Here is a 13379-nt window from a genome sequence, read left to right on the forward strand (position 1 = left end):
ATTGCTCTTTTTCTTGATTATTCTTGTTTTTTCATTCTAAAATTGATTAGTTGTTTTCGATTGATTTTTACCTATGCTTAAAGGAAAATGATTGTGTGTCCATCCTGAAAGGTTCTCTCTGCCTGAACACAAACTGCTGGTTGCACAAGCCAACTTTCCACTTTCGTACCCAACCCAGGGTGTACAGATCCACCCACTAGGAACGATCCTCATTCCTGGTGAGACTGCAACAAACGTTTTGCATGGCCACATATACATTCCACTCGTGCCATGATATGATGTAGCATGAACTCTACAAAGTACTTGGAGGTGTCCGAGAGAGTTTGGCATCAGTCATGTGTACAGAATCTGAATGCTGGTTGCATCACATCTAGGGATGGGGAAATTGCATCTGATGAAGTACTTTCCATGTCGATCAGATGAGGAAATTAGCTTTTGGCCAGGGCACTGCTAAACAATACCCTCTTTTCAAAGGGTATACCATAGGAGTAGATGATAAATGTTGCTTCTGGGATGCCCATTCAAATGAATGGGAAAAAAGCGAAAAACTATTTGACCCAAGCCCCAAAAGCTCAAAATGGGACACTCACTTTCTCCCCACCTATCCCCTTCTCTCCCATACAAGGGTGGGGTTGGGGGGGGGTTAGGGGGTAGGTGCGCTCCCCCAACGACCCACCACTCCTTGTGTGTGTGGGAGTGGGATGAGGGGGTTTGGTGGGTCAAAGATTGGGGTGCACAAGGGGAAGGGGAGGGGTGGGATGAATGGGTGTTGCTTCTGTGGGTGTAGACAAAGAAGGGGTGGAGCAATTTTTTAATTTAATAAACATGTTGTGTGTGGGGAACTAATAAACTAATCTCTAATCATGTGGAAATGATGGATGTGGGTGTGGCTTGTGTGTGTGTGGGGTTTGGGTGTGGCTTGCGTGTGTGTGGGGGGTTTGGGTGTGGCTTGCCTGTGTGTGGGGTTTGGGTGTGGGTGGAGTCAAAAAGGGGTGGAGTCAATTTTTGAATTTTTTTTTCAATTTATTATCTTTGTCTTTTGTAAATCCTGTGAATAAAATGAACCTCAAATCTCTTCCCCCTTTAAATCACATAATTTTAAGTCCAAAGAACTGCACTGATTACATCAACAATTTTAAAAAGTTCATTTGTCCATCGCTTAGTATAACCTTTTTCAAAATGAGATTTCCACCTGTATATTCTTATTATATCACCAACTTTGAACTTGGGCTTTATGTCATTAATCTCTTTTTCATATTCTAATTTTGTAAATGTTTCTGATGGTTTTGTTTTCGTTGAGGTATGCATCGTATCGTTGTACTTATCTACAATGTCCTGAATTATAGATAACCATTGTTGAGAACCGAGTTGAGTGAACTTTTTATGTAGTCTCTCTTTTAAAGTGTGATTGTATTGCTCAATAACAACCGCTTTTCCTTCATTAAAGGTACTGTATAATGTAATGCTGTTATTTTAAAGAAAATTCATAAATGTTTTGTTGTATAACTCTGTACCCTCATCAGTCCACAATTTTTTAGGATTTCTCTTGCTTGTATTAAATATCTGTTGAAAGGCTAACATAAGAGTATTACTTGTTTTGTTTTTCAAACGGTCAACCCACGCATATCTACTCAAATCAATAACGGTTAAAGCATACTTGTACCCTTTATCATTATTGAGTTCAATCAAATCAGCAGACTAGATATAATCAACTGCCTTGGAATAAATCTTCCTTCTATTAAACTTTGTGATTATTGGTTTATGTAATTAATCAGCTAATTGCTCTTCAATCTTATTGACATCATTAGAGCCTATAAGTTTTTTGAATATCCAAGTGCAAGTTTCAATTTGACACTGATCATCTTCTTCACGATGAACCTTTCAACTTTTTCTCTCAAGGTTGGATTTTGTATGAAAGATAAATTAGACAACATTTCTCGATCTGCTTGGTGTTTTTCTTCCAATGTTGTGCTATTTCCATAATCTATATCGTGCCTCATGCACACTTCATCAACCCTATTGATAGGTTTCCTACATGGTTTAGGATTGTCAGCCTCTTCTAATGTTTTATTCAAGTTTGTTCCTGAGCCACAGAAAAAAATACCCTGGTAGATGTAATTCCCCTGGTATCCAGTTGTTGTAAATTGACTTCCTGATAAAAAAAAACATTTGTATATCTCCACCTCGTTTGTGTTTGGTGATGAATTTACTCTTTTTAGAGCTACACACCGAACATGTGCCTTTTTGTATAACCCTTTTTAGGTCATCTCTACTGAGATGACCTAATAAAGCCAGACCAAATGTCCGTACGTCCGTCAACCATTTTTCTTTCCGATCTTGATGAAACTTAGTATGTGGGTAGAGGTCGATGAGTGTTGCATAACGATATAACTTTTGTCCGGGTTCAAGGTCAGGGACGAGGTCACGTAAGTTATAAAAACCGCCATTTTCAAAACCTATCTCGTCTGCCATTCTGCAAGATATTCAGCAACTGTTTATTGATTATGATAGTAAAAAATATTATCTTGTATCTGACCGGACAGATTTTTGAATTTCCTTCCCCTTTAATCGTCACGTGATCTGGAAGATGGCCAAAAACGCCGATGCGATTCGCAAAGAAGGAAGGAAGGAGAAATGAAATATAAATATAAAACACATTTTTTTGCCTTTTATATGTATACATTTTCCGCCTAAGGTGCAAAAGTTTCAAAACCCGAAATGTAAATGTTGGAATTTATTTTCAAAATATAATTTTGTGCGCGTGCGCCAAAATGCCGAGTCATCTTTAACCAAACTGCGCAGTAGTCTTCGGTCATAACTGAACATTGAGAACTTGTGGTATTATAGAGATGACCGTCACCCCCACATGGGGGTAATTTTTTTTAACTTTTGACATACGAGATATTTTTACTCTTGGTTTTCTTTTTACATTTCAGACAATAACTCATTTATTTATGTGAAAAATTCCGGCAGAGTGCAAAAACCTTTTTAGTTTCTAACATGCACATTTGAGTCTTAATTTTTAAAACATAAAGAATCCTTAGAAAGGTCTTCACTCTCTTTTCCATTTATTTAAGAAAAAAAATGTAAAACTTTAATCAACGTCAATTACACCAACATCATCAATAATATAATATTTTCCTTCTTTCTCTTCTTTATCTCCACTTTCTCGTTCATATCTTCTTGCTGAACTCGATGTTAATACTCTTGATGTAAATATTACTTATAGACGTCAATTTTTTGTTTTCCTCCTCAGCGCATTGAGATTGATATATTTTCTGTTATACCTTTGATCTTTTTATAATCTCACTGATTTCCATACTTTTATATTTATTCATTCTCTCTCTTTCCTCCCTCTCCCTCTCCTCCTTCTCCCCCTCCTTCTCTCTCTTCTCCTTCACCTCCTTCTCTCTCTTCTCCCTCTCTTCTTTCTCTTTTCTCTTCCTCTCCTCCTTCTTTCTTGCCTCAGTTTCTTCAACTCCTTCCTCATCCCTTACTATCCTTGAACTACTTTCACCCCATGGAATATCATACATATATTCATCTAGATTCTGTGATACTCTTGTATCCATAATTATTTTTCTCATAATAGGAAACCCATGAGATTTGTTGATGATTTTGAAAAGAGTTTTATATTTCATCACCTTTAGAAGTTCATTTTTATTTAATATTTTAATCAAATCTCTTTGTGGGTTTTTAACATCAGTATAAGGCCAGTTCATAATTGAAAAATGCCCGTGTCTATGTTCCAATTCCTAAGGAATGTAAAATATAACACCTTTTTCTTGTAGGTATCCTTGAATGCAAAAATTATAATTTTCTTGAAGCCTTCTTGCTGTCATTTATGTAGCAGAAATATATGATAGATTAATATGATGACACGTAATACCACCCCATCTTCCTGTTGATAAATCAGTTTGTATTCCTCGGCTTTGTATAATCATCCAATTTCCTTCCTTCTTTGTCATAGAAACGATTGCTTCACCATCAAATAATTTCCTATTCCCGAAATCATGTATTTGTTGTTTGCTAATTGTGCTTCCACATATCTCCTGATTCTTACCAAGAGGGTAATATTCTTCTTTATGAGCCTGATTAAAATCGTGTAGGTCTTCTAAGTTTTATGAAAAAGACCAATTATATCCTAAATCACACATTATACCCCCATTTCTCTATTCTCATATTAACTATACTTTCTTCTTTATAAAACTCAATACTGGGTAGATAATTGAATTTAAATAGAAAAGGTGTATGGTTTGTTGAACTAGTTGTTGTGGTTGTAAATTCTACTTGTTTAACAAAACGTGCTGTTTTATTTAAGGATATATATTGTGATAAAACACTTAATCTCACCAAGTCATTCGCGTCAGTCAGGCTTGGATAATTTATTAATTTATAAGCATTTTTCATCTTAATATTTTTTGCTATACTAGATTTCTGTCGTTCAGCCTGTGCCTTTATGTAATAATTTGATAAATAAATATCCAGTTCTTTGGATACACCAAAGATGGAACCATCTTTTCCAACATAAGTCATTTATATTATATTAAAAATAATATCATTAAAAAAATTATTTTTGTTGAGTTGAAATAACACATACATACATAATTGATCACAACACTTGGAATTTAATTATTGGACTTGAAATGTTTGATAAACATCATTGTGTAAGAATTTTATGACTTCAACAGGTGGTGGAAGACCATATCTATCAAAATAATATTTGTCTTGACTATTAAAAATACAAACCCAATGACAACCGTTCCCATTATTATCTTCTAAGTTCATAATAATAGTCTTTGTATTTTTAGACAAGTTTGTTTACTCGTATCTCATACATATAGCCACATTATCAATTTTTAATTTCTTACAACATTTGACAAGTTGTAAATTTGATGTTGTATTCTTTCCAATTTTTTTAAACCACTCATCAATGCTCATTTATTGACGAGAAACATATAATCCATTACTCCTTTTAGTTAATTTTACACCTGCTTGTGCAATAGAAGAAAGTATATCTCCAACCAACAATCTCGCTTTATCAGGTAGGCTTTCAAGTTTTTCAGCAAAATCTACAATTACACCACTTCCAATAATTTGTTTCTCCAACTCTTTGTTTTGTCTTTCCAACTCTTTTTGAATCCAGAGTTGAGCCTTCCTTTCGTTGGCAGTTTTCACCGCTGCTGAAATACCACCTGTCAATGCTCCAGCCGCACTTAAACCAGCAAATAAAGGAATTATAAATGGGAGAAATCCTCCACATGTCTCTCATATTGAATATTTCTTCAACATTGGTTTTGACATTTTAATTTTAAGTGAGCCAGTATCTTTCAAGATTTTCACCTGTTCTCTTGTGAGCAAAACATCAATTCTTACTGCTCCTTTTCTCTGAATTGTATTCACGTTAATAATGCAAGGCTTTTGATTTTGAATACAAGATGATAGTTTATGAAGATTGATTTGATTAACATATACCACAGTTGGCACTTTACTACTCATTTATTTATCAAAAAAATTATGTGAGACTAATCATAACACCATTATCTGTAGTAATCTGTAATTCGGTTTCTTCCAAAAGCAAACAATATGTATCAACTTCTTCACTCTCTCCTCTTTCACTGTATAGGGAAGTATCCACTCTGTTGGACGTTATAGTTTCCTTTTGAGCACTCAGGTCAAGCGCATAGATTGTATACAAATTTTTAGAATGCTGTCGTATCCAAAATTTGTTCTTTATTTCCATTGATTTCACACACCTTTTGGTAAGACTTGTGTGCTTCAGCATAATCATTTTTTTCTCCAATTAATTTCCAATCAATCTCGTGGATAAAATGTTCCATCTAGAGAAACGCAAAGTTGTTTCACCTTAGCATTATTATCACTAAACGCATTATTCTTATCAGTAGCAGTATCACCATCTGGTTTTAAAAAAAATGAGCCGCAGGTATCGTGGCTTTCCTTCCAGAACAGCCATATTCCACGTGTAAGTGGTTTGGTTCAGTTTAACGTGTTGACATCTTCTAAGGTATGATACATTGAGTGGCTTCGAAGCCTGGTGTTGGCGCAGTGGTTAGGACAGCGGCTTGGGATCCAAAAGGTCCTGAGTTCAAGCCCCGTTGGGCCACTGAATTAATACACCAGGGGGTTGACTCAGCCTGTCATCCTTCCGAGGTCGGCGAAGTGAGTACCAGTGTACTGGGCCGGTGGATACACCGGTTAAAATAGGTGTACCATATCCCTGTGTCGTAAGAGGCAACCAGGGTTGCATCAGGAAGGGCATCTGGCGTAAAAACATGTGCCAAATCACTATGCGGATCATACAGATGATCCGCTGTAGCGACCTCTAACGGGAGCAGCCGAAAGAAGAAGAAGAAGAAGAAGACATTGAATGGCTTCTTTGAGTTATGTCTTCTATTCAACATCTCTTCTGTTTTAAGATTAGGAGTATATTCACGAATATACCAACTAATTTCATCAATAACAAATTTATTCTGAGCAGCAAAAGCATTAGCAACACCAAAAAGCAATCTATTTTCATTATAATTCATTTGCAGTTGAAATCTAATTTTAAGTCCATACAGAACTTTATCATGATCACAAAATACAAATATACCTTGAAGAGGAACTGCCACAGTAAAACTATTACCTGCTTTTGTATCATCATTATACATTCGTTGTCTTTGACAACGGCCAGGGTCTGTGTTTGTTCCTGTTGCCATATCAGGAATAAAACCTTCGACAGCTCCCTTTCCCATTCTATCACTAAATGAATATCGTGTAAATTTCATCATTTCAGATATAGCAGAGACATCATCAACTGCTTCAACTTCTTGTGTTTCAATATACAAACAAACACTATCAAACATTTTCCAGAATAAATCATTTACGAGTGTAGCATTTGTGTTATTCGCAGCCTTAGTGAATGTAAATTTACACAACAAGAAACTTTTGGCAAGATTCAAATAAGTTTGTTGATTGTTTATTTCAAAACTTTTTGTTCCATTTGTATTCCAGTCTGCTCCAGTGATGGCATTTACCTTGAATTAGTTTTCTGTTTTAGTAGAGTTTGAGATGACAATGGTATCATCCAAATCATAGATACGATCAATTGCTTCCATACTTGTATTTATTTAGGAAAAAAAGATGTTAAAACTTTTGAAACCCTGACCCAAGTATTTTAATTATTTTCTGTCCTTCTTGGAGAGACAACTGAGTTTTGTTTTCTTAATTTATTACTTACGAAATCTTTATTGATGACTTCCGTCATCTGTTTGTGTGTTTGTTTGTGTGTGTGTTTGTTTGTTTGTGGGCACGATAACTCGAGAACGGAAGAAGCTACCAATGTCAAATTACACCACGTGATTCAGAAGAGTGATGGCTCGTGCTGATTAGATTTTGGTCAAATATCAAGGTCACAGTGAGGTCAAACATTCGATTTTTGAGGGTTTGGTACAGAATCATCGTAGAAACTTATGGTTTGCGTTGCTACCTTCTCTAGAGACAGCTTTTATTAGACAAGGTCAGAGGTCAAGTTGATAATTTCGTAAGTACCAGTCTATGACTGCTTGTTTTATTGTTTGCAATTTACGGGATTCCTTTTGGGCATCTTTTATGCTCTTTATAGCACCACAGCACCACATTTCCCACAGCAGAAGCAGTTGAACCAATTTGGTCTTTATGTTTCAGAATGGTTGAACCGATACCCATGAGAGTATCAATTATCCTATCTCCTATTTTTTCTAAATTGATGTCCTGCACCCCTTTGTCTCTTGGGTTTATAGTATCCTCTACCAAGATACATACCTTCACCCTTGTGGTATGGCAAAAGGAACATTCCATCCCCTGTAATTATTTTATATTTTCCCAACTCGTGTTTCCTCACAATAACCATCGTATTTATTTATTGGAAAACTTCACGTACGTTTATTCTGATGGATATAATTTCTCAATTAAAAGAAATAATGTGATTATCTTGGTCGGTTATCCTGAAATTTACTCTGTATATGGTTTTGCCTGACGCAGGTCGACAAACCAGATTTTTGGGTTTCATATTGAATTTATAACCAAGTGGGGTTGAGTATGTACTGATTTAAAATATTGTATTTGTTCTTATTCCATCATTGTAAGCACCATCAATCAAATCACAGTGAATTAATACCAAATTCATGCCTGAGGATATTTGAATGACATTATCACTGTAAAACGTCCCATTAGTTTCAATCTTATTTGAGGAGAAACCCAATAACTCTCTAAATGAATTATCAATTGTGAAATCAACCTTGTAGTTATTTTGAAGTATGTTTTTGAATATCTATAACAATATTTTTTGGTTCATCACCCTGTTTTTTCATAAGGCGAGCAATTTCGGAAGATATTGGAGAAATCTCATATGCTCCGGATTAAACTTATCGTTTTGTATCCACTTCCTGGATTGTAACTAAACTTATCGTTTTTCTCTCTAATATTAAACAAGGTATTATAAGTTTCCATGGAGAATAAAGATGCCTCATATTCTTTTGTTGCATCTCATTGTAGTAGGTATGGAAATGAAGATGTGTGGTCGCTTGTTGTGAAATTAAAACCAAGGATTGTGCTTCTCATCTTATTTAATATGGAATAAAATATCTTTGTTTTGACATTTATTACTTATTTTCATGTTCATCAACTGGTCTAAAATGGCTGATGCTTCGTTAACATAATTGTTATTTTGCAGACTTCTTACTACATAACAGCAATAACAGTCCAGTAGCTAATTGTGATGGGTCATTTGGAAGAAAACTAACACCTGAACCAAGCCTACTCAAAGCCTGAATAATGTGTTTCTCCTTCTCATTCTTCCTACTTTTACTAGATATATTGACCCTATAATTAAGAGAGTCCAGCAAATCAATATATACTCTATCATCCTTATTTCCCCTATCCAATGGTTTATCAAAATACTTTGATTCATCCCTCACAGTTGAACCTTGTCTTCCATATTCTGTTAGAAGAAATATTAATATTGGAGTTAGTTCAACAGGGGATTGAGCAGAACTCAAGAACCTTAATTCATCATTAAATATCAATCCTTTTTCTTGAACAAGATGGAATATTGCTGGTTGTTCTGTTGGAATGAGACCTGCTATGGTTTTTGAATCTGCTGAATATTCATTGTTTTGAAGAGCCTTCACAATTTAATCAGGGGGTTGATTTATCTCTTCCAGTTGTTGAAATAATCCTTCATCATCATATTCCAATTCTCCTATATTCTCTAATTCTTCCTCCATCATTTGACTGAAATCTTTTAACATTTGAAGTTTTTTTCAGAGTATATTCTATTGTGGGAACTGTGGAAGCAGCTATAATTTTTTGTTGGGAAGTTTTTAAAAGTGGTTTCAAAATTTTCTCTTGTTTTCTTTCAAACGCTTCTTCACCTGTTAGTTTCTGTCTGCATTTCTTCTTTATGTCTTCCTGTTGTTTTACAACTTTTGAACCCAACTCTTGATGTTCCTTAGATCTTCTTCCTCTTTCTTTCGCATCCATTTATTTATTGGAAAATATCATTAACTGAATTTTAAAGGTCAACAGGGAAATTTTCCTTTTCTTCATCATGAAAGTAGATGTGTTCAAATAAATCCTTTTCTTCAAATATTTCATCAAATTCTTTATTAACATCAATACGAGTTGTAATTTATTCATCACTAATACTTGTATCTCTGCTTTTCTTACATTTGCGCTGAGTTTCTTCATCAACATCAAAACCGAATGATAAAATCTTAACTCCATTGCCACTCAGATGTTTAATAATTTGCCTCATTCCTTCTGGATTAGTTTCTAATAGCCCAAGACTACCAGATGTTAGTTTCTTGAACTCACTCTTACAATGTGAATATTTTGTTGTACCAAGAGAGACGTCCTCAAATATTTGACCTTCATTCCTCAATTGCATATGTTCCTCTACTGAAATGTAGTAATAATCTTCACCTTCTACTTCTGGTCGCATTGCTCTGGTTGTTGTAGATACAATACAAATCGCATGGTGTTTTTTCAAAAAACTTTCAATATTTTCATTTTTACTATTCAATAACCTTGATTTATGAAAGTTTTTTTCCAGAAGCAGATTTACCCACAAGATTAATAATAATAGTTGCCATTTATATATGTAATTGTTTATAGAATAAAAGATATATCCCTTAATATCTCATCTTGTTTCACAACAATATATTTATATTTTTCAGTCGTATGCTTCATACAATCCCCAAATTCTTTTTTACTACACAACATCGAACAATTGTCTCTCCAAAAATTGTTTATATTGTTGTGGTTGAGGAAATTCGCAAACCACCATTCAGGTCCCGTAGGTGAGATATCTCTGCAAGTACATGTGTAGTGAGCCCCAAACCCGTTGTTTAGAGGGAATAAATGTCATTCATTCGGGCTGCGACCCTTTAAGATAGCCGTTTTTCTGTTCTATCTTTATTTTGAACCAACCACATCTCAACCGCCATCACACAACAACCACCAACCGCAACTCCGCTTCACAACAACAACAACGCCAACAGCCACGGCCTTTACCTTCACAACTCGCTCTCGCAACTATCCCATCACCGCCATTCCAAGCGTCGCCATGGCCATCACCGCCACAATAAACCCTCCACCACCTTCACCTCTTCTCCTTCTGCGGCCGTTCCCGCGCCGCTTGTGGGCGCCGGGCGTCGGGCTGTCCTGGCCTCGTGCGGGGCGCGCGCTGAGCCGTGGGTACAAGGGGCGGCCTTTCCGAGGGAAAGTCGGATCAGGAATGATACACGCCCACTTCCGATCCGTCCAATCATTAAGCGCGGGGCGATTTGGCCCCGCCTCCAGGCGAGTCGGAGTAGAATCGATATATGCAAATTCGAGGATCAGGGGAGGTTCACGCCCACTTTTCCTCCGTCCAATGGGCGAGCGTGGCTCCGCCCCTGAGCTCATCCTGATCCGGAAATTTGCATATGGGTTCTCCTGCCGCACTATAAAGCGCCGAGCGCGGGGCGAATTCAGTCAGTTTCTGTTTTGGGCTCGGGCGAGTTGGAGAGGTGTGGCGGCGGCGGAGTGTGGCAGCAGAAGTCAAGACGGGTCTGGAGGAGAGTCGGTCTGTCGGGGTTCGAAGTCTGTCGGGGAGCTGCAGAGGGGGGAAGCCGGGAACGCGGTCGAGGTCGCAGTGGAGTCTCTCGTCGCGGGACCCAAGCAAGCCAGCTATCCTCTTTCCCCAGAGCATCAACAACCCCCCCTGTTTCCCCCCGCGCTGAGATAGTGCGAAAAGGGGGCCCCGTTCCCACCCCATTCCAAGCAGTGCCAACGAAACCCGCGGAGGAGCATGGAGTCGGGGCACCGCCGCCAATTTTGCGGCTCATCACAAGACGGGTAGGCTCCGCCCGGCCTTGCGCCCACAGACCACGTCTGCCCCCTTGTCGTTGAGGGTGGCTTTTTCTTTTGCTTTTGAGTATATGTGTTGTCGGCGCCGTCTGTAAAGTAAAACTGTGTAAGTGTTGCCGTGTGCTTGCGTAGTCGGTAGTAGATCTGCATTGTGTTTCTTTTGTTGCAATTGCTTTTGGTGCATAATTGTTGTAATTGTATATGTGTGCTATCCGTGTGCCGCGGAATAAATGTGCCTTATGTTGAAATGTTTTTCCCGTTTCGCTTCGTCTTTTCTTTAATTGAATGTCCATCTTACTTCAAGTAAAGGGTTGGTAGTGGGCTAAATACGCCCGATAATTAATCGGAACCGTCGAGGTCGACGATATAACACCGCTCGGTTATCCCGATAGTACGGAACGGGTCGCTTCAGTGGCTCGTGTCTGGGGTCGACCTGCGGCGAGGTGCGATCGCCCGGTCTACCCTCCGTGTGGGTACTTAGGTAGGTCGAATTTGGCGAACAACCCTATCCCACGCGGGGGGCCGGTTGGCACGATCGTGGTGAGGCCGAAAGGCCCACCCGTGACTAGTTCCCGGCGTTAGTCTGAGAGGGTCACGACGGAATTGTCCGTCCGGTGGGCGACGTGCCGCGATTCGAGTTACGTGGCCGCTCGCACGCTGGCGGGCGCGAATTCGCAACAATATCTATTGAATTTAACTTGAATAAAATAAAAGTATTGGCATTGTTTCTTATTGAGCGACGAGGGAGTTGAAAGTATGATTGACCAAGATAAATACAATTACAAGAAGAATGTCTCCCTCTTGTGTAGTAGCTATCCATTACCGTTTGGTTTCTCTCATTAACACAATCATCAAAGATAACGAGGTTCTTTTTTGATTTCTCCAAATCTTGGGGTGAAGGTATATCATCCGTATTATCACTAAGAATACAAGTTATAGGTTTTGATTTCTTTTTACATTTCTGTGTATCACAAAATAGTTGTATTATATTTTCAATGTTGTAATCATTTAGTTCGTTTTGAAGTTTAAATAAACTGATTATGTCTTCTTTGTGAAGACCTGCATTAAAACCTTGTGAGAGTCGTTGATCCTAAGGTTGAAAATTTGACTTTGTGAAAATTATTAAATTATCATAATCTAAAAAGTTGGGAGTAAGGACCATCTTTAAAAGCAGGCAGATTTTTCCACATCCGCTTGAACCAACGATGAGGCATCTTAATGAATTTGGACGATTTTTATCGTTAAATTTTAATCTTATTTTCCCAAATGGGTAAAAAAAGGAAAAGCAAACTGGCAAAACATAAAACATAATACAGGAAAATCGTATGGTGCATACAATTTTGGTTGTCTATAAAATCTGTACTGTTTACTTCATAAGTTTGTTGAAATAACTGTCAATATTTTATTTGAAGTGTATTACGTACCATAATGTGAAGAGACAAAAAATTACCAGATGCATTGAGCAATACCCAAGTTCAATGATGTACCATACATACATTGCATTAAAGAGTGTATTATGAATAAGCACATATCATAACTATTGTCTCCTCTGGTTTGATCGACCTGAACCCCGTCCTGGTGGCGGAGTCGCGCTTTACATCAAAAACTCAATTTCTCACTCTCCATGTACTACTTTGACACCTCCAAAACCCCAGGAGTACCTCTGGCTGTGACTTCCCCTCCACTCCCACCTCATGTTTGTATGTGTATTGTACCATCCTGTGCTGTCCTCCGTGTAGTTCCAGTTCCGGTTCTTGAGTTGTGTCCGGTGTCCGGTGTCCCTCAGGGTGTCTGCTGACCTTCTCAAAGATAAGTTTGCTGGTCGTTTTTTGTCACGTTTTTGCCGTTATTTTGTTGTCTCCATGTTTACTGTGTGTTTGTAGTTCGGTTTTGTTTTTAAATTTGTGCTAGTTGGTGAGTATTTGTTTGGTCTTTTCATTTCGGGTTTCCTTGAGGCCTACCCTTTCCTTTGTGTGCACGATCATGTT

At 37.7% G+C, this 13379-nt stretch overlaps 1 protein-coding gene across 1 annotated transcript in view; it reads left to right on the forward strand.

Moving 5' to 3' along the window:
• Positions 1-13379, forward strand: part of LOC147028059 (beta-1,4 N-acetylgalactosaminyltransferase 1-like) — a 91919-nt gene that overhangs the window by 15447 nt on the left and 63093 nt on the right. Inside the window, exon 3 of the mRNA XM_085878060.1 lies at positions 112-218. Within this exon, the coding sequence (XP_085734186.1) occupies positions 112-218 (107 nt within the window). The remainder of the gene's footprint in view (positions 1-111; positions 219-13379) is intronic.

Source organism: Eptatretus burgeri, chromosome 4 (genome assembly GCF_056783735.1).
Source record: "Eptatretus burgeri isolate ZD-2024b chromosome 4, Ebu_testis_v1, whole genome shotgun sequence".
Classification (NCBI taxonomy): domain Eukaryota; kingdom Metazoa; phylum Chordata; class Myxini; order Myxiniformes; family Myxinidae; genus Eptatretus; species Eptatretus burgeri.